Source organism: Pristiophorus japonicus, chromosome 13 (genome assembly GCF_044704955.1).
Source record: "Pristiophorus japonicus isolate sPriJap1 chromosome 13, sPriJap1.hap1, whole genome shotgun sequence".
NCBI classification, from domain to species: Eukaryota; Metazoa; Chordata; class Chondrichthyes; family Pristiophoridae; genus Pristiophorus; species Pristiophorus japonicus.
Window position 1 is genome coordinate 178,674,725 of NC_091989.1, and position 8,749 is coordinate 178,683,473.

Consider the following 8,749-nt stretch of genomic DNA (forward strand, 5'->3'; position numbering starts at 1 on the left):
GCCCAGGCCGCTCACCGGCTTTTACACGGAAGAAACCCAGCATGCGCGGAAAATTAAAGGATCCGTGCACGGAAAAAAAAAAATGAGAGAGAACATTGGCCTCCATGCTCCATCTTTTGAGGTAGACCACTCCAAGGCCGCCTGGAACAGGGGTGCAATCACAATGGAAAATCCAGGCCCAACTCTGGGGCTACACGGTCAACAATTACTGGGAATCGTTTTTATTGACAATGACAGTGTAAAATAAGAAAAGCCTTAGGTCTTGACATTGCAATGTGCGAAGATTACCGTAGAAACACTTAACATGTTGGGCGGCAATTCCTTTGTTTAAGAAAGAGAGACAGTCATGTGCTCGCTATTACCTCAGCTAAAACGGCTGAGGAATTGTACAAAAACAGGTGGACTAATCTTCGTGGCATAATTTCAAGGATTTTATGCGAAACTAACTTCTGAACTATCACTGAAACATATTCCCAACACCCAGTACTAATCCCGGTAAGCAAGGTCAGATCTATAAAAAAAAAGATCTTGAAACTGCGGGGTAGAGATTCAGCTTGGGCGAGAGTTCAAAATGGACAACATCTCAAGGGTCGTCTGTTATACACTCTGTCCGATAGTCAGTCCCAGCGGGCGTATTATGGGCGGTTGGTGCCATGTTGCCCACTTTGCGCTGCCGCCCGGGATGAATTTCTACCCCTCACTGTCTTGTGTCACTCAAGAATGTGTGCCCCTTAAGAGTTTTATTTTAACAGCCTCAACTGAAAAATAAAACTCAAGAATATGCCAAAAAGTAACAACAACAACAACTTGTATTTATATAGCGCCTTTAACGTGGTAAAACATCCCAAAGCGCTTCACAGGAGTGTTATAATACAAAACAAATAAATTTGATACCGAGCCACATAAGAAGAAATTATGGCAGATGACCAAAAGCTTGGTCAAAGAGGTAGGTTTTAAGGAGCATCTTAAAGGAGGAGAGAGAGGTAGAGAGGCAGAGAGGTTTAGGGATGGAGTTCCAGAGTTTGGGGCCTAGGCAGTTGAAGGTACGGCCACCAATGGTTGAGCGATTATAATCAGGGATGCTCAAGAGGGCAGAATTTGAGGAGCGCAGATATCTCGGGGGTTTGTGGGGCTGAAGGAGATTGCAGAGATAGGGAGGGGGCGAGGCCATGGAGGGATTTGGAAACGAGGATGAGAATTTTGAATTCGAGGCTTTGCTTAACCAGGAGCCAATGTAGGTCAGCGAGCATAGGGGTGATGGGTGAGTGGGACTTGGTAACGACCAAAATGAATTTGGAATTCTCTGCACAGGCGGCAGCTCTAAGGAATAAGGTATTCACAGATGTATCGCTTCTCACTGCGGCACACTTCATCGGACCATTTGCCTTGGCCGCCCGTCGATGCCACAGCGCAATTCTCCCGCGCCCCTCCGCGCGGCTCGTTGCGGTCCCAGTTGAAGTAAGTGACCGGCAACCCGTTCACGTCGACATATTTGCCCTCGGTGGTCATGTCGTTGACCCCGATCCAAAAGTCCTTGGCCCCGGTCAGGCTCCTTTTGGCGTAGCTGCGGAGGGAACTGCCTTCATCGCTGTCTCGGGGGGTGCTCAATGTCCCTCCTTGGGCGATACAGTCCTCATTGGCTGAGTGGTAACTCTTCTCACCTTTTGACGCCAGGTAACATTTTTTGTGAATTTTCGTCCCTTTCAGGCAAACTGTGAGGAGAAAGAATGAGCTTGCATTTATATAGTGCCCTTCACAACCCCAGGACGTCCCAACGTGCTTGTATGTGGAGTGTCAGTAATGAACCTTCACACATGGTAGTGGCGAGAGAGTCAGATATGACCCCCTCCCTCAGGGAGTGACAGTACAACAACAATAACAACTGTTAGTGCCTTTAACGTAGTAAAACATCCCAAGGCGCTTCACAGAAGTATTACAAGACAAGACAAAAAATTTGACATCGAGCCACATAAGGTGAAATTAGGGCAGGTGACCAAAAGCTTGGTCAAAGGGGTAGGTTTTAAGGTGCGTCTTAAAGGAGGAGAGAGAGGTAGAGAGGCGGAAAGGTTTAGGCAGGGAATTCTAGAGCTTAGGGTCCAGCAAACAGAAGGCACGGCCACCAGTTGTTGAGCGATTATAATCAGGGATGCCCAAGAGGGTTGAATTGGAGGAGCGCGACTATCTCGGGGAGTTGTGGGGCTGGAGGAGATTACAGAGATAGAGAGGGGTGAGGCCATGGAGGGATTTGTAAACACAGATGAGAATTTTGAAATCGAGGCGTTGCTTAACCGGGAGCCAATGTAGGTCAGCGAGCACAGGGGTGATGGGTAAGCGGGACTTGGTGCGAATTCGGTCACGATAAGCTGAGTTTTGGATCAGCTCAAGCTTACGAGAGGTAGAATGTGGGAGGCCAGCCAGGAGTTCTTTGGAGTAGTCAAGTCCAGAGGTAACAAAGGCACGGATGAGGGTGTCAGCAGTGGATGGGCTGAGGCAGGGGTGGAGATGGGCAATGTTACGGAGGTGGAAATAGGCGTTCGTAGTTATGCCGCTTGTATTGGGAGTGGCAGTAGTGCCCCCCTCCCTCATGGAGTGGCAGTAGCCTGTATCGGCAGAGTCAGTACAGACCACCCCCCCCCACCTCCCCCACAGTCGCATTACTCACCAGTCTGCAGTGCTTGCATTTCTTTAAGCGAATTCACTTCCCGCCATAGCTTCTCGATTTCAATCTTCAAATCGTCTTTGCCTGTGGTTTAACCAGAATAAAACAAAGACTGTTCTTAAAAGGTTGGATACAAAGCTAAAAACAGTGAATAGTTTGGGACCAGAAACAGTACTGAACAAAACAATAGCGAGACCCGTCTATCAGCAGTCACTCTTTTTAATATTGTGTGACAATATAATTTGTCCTTATAATTAGTGACAGGAGCTTCAGTCACTTTGTACTCCTGGTGACTCAGGGCTGTCACAAACCACAAAGATCGGCACCTTGACAGTTACCATAACAACAACAACAACAACGTATATTTATATAGTGCCTTTAAAGTAGTAAAACAGGACCGTTATAAAACAAAATTTTGACACTGAGCCACATAAGGAGATATTAGTGCAGATGACCAAAAGCTTTGTCGAACAGGCAGGTTTTAAGGAGCGTCTTAAAGGAGGAGAGAGAGAGCGAGGTAGAGAGGCGGAGAAGTTTAGGGAGGGAATTCCAGAGCTTAGGGCCCAGGCAACTGAAGGCACGGCCACCAATGGTGGAGTGATTAAAATAGGAGATGCGCAAGAGGCCAGTATTGGAGTAGCACGTACATCTCGTAGGGTTGTGAGGCTGGAGGAGATTACAGAGATAGGGAAGGGCGAGACCATGGAGGGATATGAAAATAAGGATGAGAACTTTGAAATCGAGGCATTGTTTAACTGGGAGCCAATGTAAGTCAGCAAGCTCAGGGGGAATGGCTGAGCGAGACTTGGTGCGAGTCAGGACGATATTGCTGGATGAACACTTGACACATTTGTCAGACATTCCCTTCTCTGCTAGTTTAGTGGAGGCATTATCTTGTCACGCCATGAAGGCTTGTCAACCAGATGCATCACTAAAAGCAGTGAGGAAGTTACTGAGCGAGGGAGAGAAACCCAGAGCCCACCACCCCTAGGGGTCACTCGATGGTGGCTCAAACGTGGCTGTGCCAAAAAAACAGCCAATGTCCATCCTGTAGGTCGGCAAGCGAGTGGCGCAAAACATGTTTGGGAACCTTAAAGGGGTGATAGACAAGATGTGTAGAGAATGCCAATCATTTTGGGGGGGGAATTTGAGGTGTCATCCTGCCAGAAGTAAATGCTGCACGTTTTAGAGTTCTACGTTCAGTTCATATTTGGTTCCACAAGGTGGTGCTTTAATACTGAACATCACCGAGGTAAAACCAATCTTTTCACAGAACATTTTGAACTACTAGTGTAAGCACAAACTGTGTAGCTGACCGTTCTAAGTTTTTTTACATTAAAGAATGCTGACAAAAGTCGACATAAGCTCGAGGAACAGTGTCTCATCTTTCAATGAGGTACTTTAAAACCGACCAGCCTCAATACTAAGAATGACAACTTCAGATTACAACCGCTCCCATTTTCTTGGGCAGCAGGTGCTGGTAATGGTTCTGCTATTTCCATTTACACCTCCTCTAGACCCATATTTTGGTTCTTTACTTGTCCCGTTCGTACCCCCTTTTCCCTTGCACCCTCATCCCTTTTGTCATTTAATGGCAGAAGGCTAGTCAACCAGGAGGGACATGAGAGATAAACCTAATCCCGTCCTCACCTAATCAATACATATCCACCTTCCAGCACAGGTTACTAGATGACACAACAACAACTTTCATTTATATAGCGCCTATAACGTAGTACAGGTTGAGCGTCCGAAATCCGGAAAACTCGGGACCGAGGCCGTTCCAGATTCTGGGTATTTCCGGAATTTGGAACGTCTTTGCCTGGGCCGAGGTAGGTGGGGTCGGGCAGCCGAGGTAAGAGGGCGAGGTCAGCCCGCCGAGGGAAGGGGGTGAGAAGGGGGGGAGCCGTGGTGCTGGGGTGAGGTCGGGTCGCTGAGGGCCGGGGGGGGGGGGAAGTCACGGTGAAGTCGGAGCGAGGTCAGGTCGGAGTGAAGTTGGGCCACCGAGGGCCAGGGTGAGGTCGGGCTGCTGTGGGCCGGAGCGAGGTAGGGTCGGGGGCAAAGTAGGGTCGCCGAGGCGGGGGTAGTCCGGATTTCGGAACATTTTCCATTTTCCAGACGACTCTGCCATGGAACGGTCCGGTGTCCCGATTTTGGAACTCCAGATTTCAGATGCTCAACCTGTAAAACATTCAAAAGGCGCTGCACAGGAACATTATCAAACAGAATTTGACACTGAGCCACAGAAGGAGATATTAGGATTGCTTGGTCAAGGAAGTAGGTTTTAAGGAGTGCCTTAAAGGGGGAGAGAGAGGTAGAGAGTTGGAGAGGTTCAGGGAGGGAATTCTAGAGCTTAGGGCCTTGGCAGCTAAAGGCATGGTGGAGTGATGAAAATCGAGTTAAGCAAGAAACCAGAATGGGAGGAACGCAGAGATTTCGGAGGGTTGTAGGGCTGGAGGAGGTTGCAGAGATAGCCTGCTCTAACTGAGCCTCAATGTGATGCCCAATTCAGCACTAAAGACTGCACCTCCACTGGCACCAAACGATTTGTCTACCGAGTGAGAAATCTGTCTGAAAAGCACCCTTCGTTGTGAAGGTATTCCATGCATTATACAGCAGATGTTGAGTACGGACACAATCGCTGACCCACATAACAGTCACTGCACCTCAGAGTGATGCATTGCATGTAAAGCACTTCAAGATGTTTCTGTGGGGCAATGGCGAAACCATTGCATAAATTACAGCCTTTCTTTCTTTGCTCGGCTGCAGATTACAGGACGGGAACCGAAGATGAGGTAATGTTGCTCATCCGTGAACCGCGAATGCTGCCTCTGGATTGAAATATTGTTTGTTTTACACGGGTCAGTGTAGCTCTTAGTCACAGGCTAGCTTTTCGTGTTGTACCCTGTTAGCGAGCAGCGCACGAGAACGTGAAACTCAATGACGGGCAGCAGGCAATTCAACAAGGTCGGGGGAAATGAGTCAACACCGCGTGAGAGTGTGCCAGTGAGGTGGAACAGCTCCCCATGTTTACACGGTCTTTGCAAATGAGCCGTGAGAATTCCTGCTCCACACCGCACTTTCGGGGCCAATTTAACCTTACCCGCCATTGACTTCGCTGGAGAGTTAAAATTGCGCAGGGTGCAAACCCGATTCGTTCAGTTTCCCGCTGGGCACATTAGGTTAAAATCGCCCCCCTTTTTATCGGGATAAGGAGTCCCTTATTTCTAGATTGAGCTACACACAGCTCTGCAGAAGCAACTGAAATACCGACTGATCTGCTTCAGGTCAGTAGATTCAAGTTGAGTGAGACTGAAACCGCTTCACTGACTTCATAGAAACATAGAAAATAGGTGCAGGAGTAGGCCATTCGGCCCTTCTAGCCTGCACCGCCATTCAATGAGTTCATGGCTGAACATTCAACTTCAGTACCCCATTCCTGCTTTCTTGCCATACCCCTTGATTCCCCTAGTAGTAAGGACCTCATCTAACTCCTTTTTGAATATATTTAGTGAATTGGCCTCAACAACTTTCTGTGGTAGAGAATTCCACAGGTTCACCACTCTCTGGTTGAAGAAGTTCCTCCGCATCTCGGTCCTAAATGGCTTACCCCTTATCCTTAGACTGTGACCTCTGGTTCTGGACTTCCCCAACATTGGGAACATTCTTCCTGCATCTAACCTGTCTAACCCCGTCAGAATTTTAAATGTTTCTATGAGATCCCCTCTCATTCTTCTGAACTCCAGTGAATACAAGCCCAGTTGATCCAGTCTTTCTTGATAGGTCAGTCCTGCCATCCCGGGAATCAGTCTGGTGAACCTTCGCTGCACTCCCTCAATAGCAAGAATGTCCTTCCTCAGGTTAGGAGACCAAAACTGTGCACAATACTCCAGGTGTGGCCTCACCAATGCCCTGTACAACTGTAGCAACACCTCCCTGCCCCTGTACTCAAATCCCCTTGCTATGAAGGCCAACATGCCATTTGCTTTCTTAACCGCCTTCATGTCAATACTTTTGGCGGCAGCAATATTCCGACCTTATTTTACCGGTTCATCTGTAACAGTTTAGGTTGAGAAACATGCCTGGTTTACACAAGCTTAAAAAAAATTGGGAAAACGCACTCCTTGTGAGCAGAATGATCCCAGGGACAGACACTGTTGCAGAGCGGATCTGACACAATCAAATCAGTTAACTTATCTTCCCCATTCAATGGTCACCTTCAATCCCGTGGTGGCAAGGAGCTTCCCAAGGAACCGTGGTTCCCAACCCAAGACACTTTGGGCTGGGTTTTGGGCGGTAATGGAGGCGGGGCGGTAAGGTTTGCGCCCGGGAGCAGTTTGCACCTCAGTAAGTAAAATGAGCCAGCAGGGCCCTGAGTCAGGGGGCACAGCGCTGAGGGAGGCGTTGTACAACTCTCTTGGCGCGAAGATGGTAAAATCCCAAGTTAAAGAGCCGGGCCGGGAGCGCTCCGAGTGATGCTTGGGGAGAAAAATAAAACCTAAAATACCACCCCCCCCCCCCCCCCCACAAAAACATTCCCAAAAGATTGCCCACGCCACCGCAACATAAGTCGCCCCAAAAAAATGAAACGAAAGAACAATCGCACTTACCATAGGAGTCCATTACTTACATCTCTGCAGTAGGGCTGGTTGGACCACCAGATTTCCGAGGCGTTCACTAAGGGGAGCGCTTCGGGGCCGAACAGGTCGGGCTGAAGTCAAAACTCGCGCCGGTGTCGCAACCAGGGTCGTTGAACACCGGACGCAGCTCTTCCGGGCGGTGCTGCTCCACACTGCGGCAAAACCAGACCCGGGGATCGCTGCGGGGCGCTGGAGGTTGACCGCCCGGCCAAAACAACTCACCGCCGCCATTGCCGCCGCTCTAGAAACGGAGCGCAGGAGACCCGAAAATCCGCCCCTTTGCATTTCAGCGCCTGTATTTTTTTTGGGAGAGTTTGCAGGGGTGGGGTAAAGTATCTTATCTGCAGGTCTCGAAAGGCCAAAGCTTTCTCTCCGCTACCTTGACAATCCAAACACACAAAAGCTGTAATAAACCTGGTGTTACCTTTGCCACTTTTTGACGACCTGGATCTGGATGACTGGGCTGTGGTCAGAGATATTATTACAACACAGAGGCAAACAAAGTAGAGGGGTTTTGCTCCAGCCATTGCGAATTCCCAAATTATCCAGGCAGCACTCTTAAAGACACGGAAACTTCCCAGAGGAACCAGGAGGAGAATGTAAAACAGGATGCAGAGATAACATGCCAGAGAGAGACCAAGTGAGCACACACCAAGTCCTGTATTTATAAGGAGGCAGTGACGTGGTTTGACTGGCACTGTGGACCTCCTGATTCAGGTCTGCATGTTATTGGCACTAACACAGTCCTTTCATGCTTCAGTCTTTACTTAGCCCCTTTCATCTACTCACACACCGAACTTTCTTGTGTTTTTTTTGGCTACATTCTTGTTGGTTATTTAATATATTTTCACTCACGTATATTTTCTGTTTACAAGCTGACTGCTTCCTGCTCAGTTTTTCTCCGTGGCCGCGTGTTTTTGTAACATCCCTTGCTTCCTGTCTCACTCTCTCTTCGTTAGCAGCAAAAAAGAAAAAAAAAGAAAGTCTTGCATTTATACAGCGCCTTTCACGACCACCGGACGTCTCAAAGCTCTTTACAGCCAATGAAGTACTTTTGACGTGTAGTCACTGTTGTAATGTAGGAAATGCTCCTTTATTTGCTAACATGCCCAAGCTGTGGCTTAGTGCAAAGCACAAGTGCTTCTGAGTCAGAAGGTTGTGAGTTCATAGTCCCACTCCAGAGACTTGAGCACAAAAATCTAGGCTGACACTCCCAGTGCGGTACTGAGGGAGTGCTACACTGTTGGTGGTGCTGTCTTTCAGAAGAGAACTTAAACCAAGATCCCTATTTTCCCTATTGGGTGACCATTAAAGTTCCCATAATACTTTAAAAAAATGTATTTGTTCACGGGATATGGGCGTCGTCAGCAATGCCAACATTTATTGCCCATTCCTAATTGCCCTTGAGAAGGTGGCGGTGAGCTGCCTTATACAATTGAGTGACTTCCTAGGT

The 8,749-nt window shown here is 48.4% G+C and overlaps 1 protein-coding gene across 1 annotated transcript; it reads right to left on the minus strand.

Annotated features, from left to right (window-relative positions):
- Positions 1-1,320: 1,320 nt before the first annotated feature.
- On the minus strand, positions 1,321-7,823 carry clec3a (C-type lectin domain family 3, member A). The gene is made up of 3 exons (XM_070897031.1): positions 7,721-7,823; positions 2,663-2,743; positions 1,321-1,712 (listed from the first exon to the last, which is right to left on the minus strand). Exons 1-3 carry the CDS (start codon positions 7,821-7,823, stop codon positions 1,321-1,323), a joined length of 576 nt encoding a protein of 191 aa, XP_070753132.1.
- Positions 7,824-8,749: the final 926 nt, after the last annotated feature.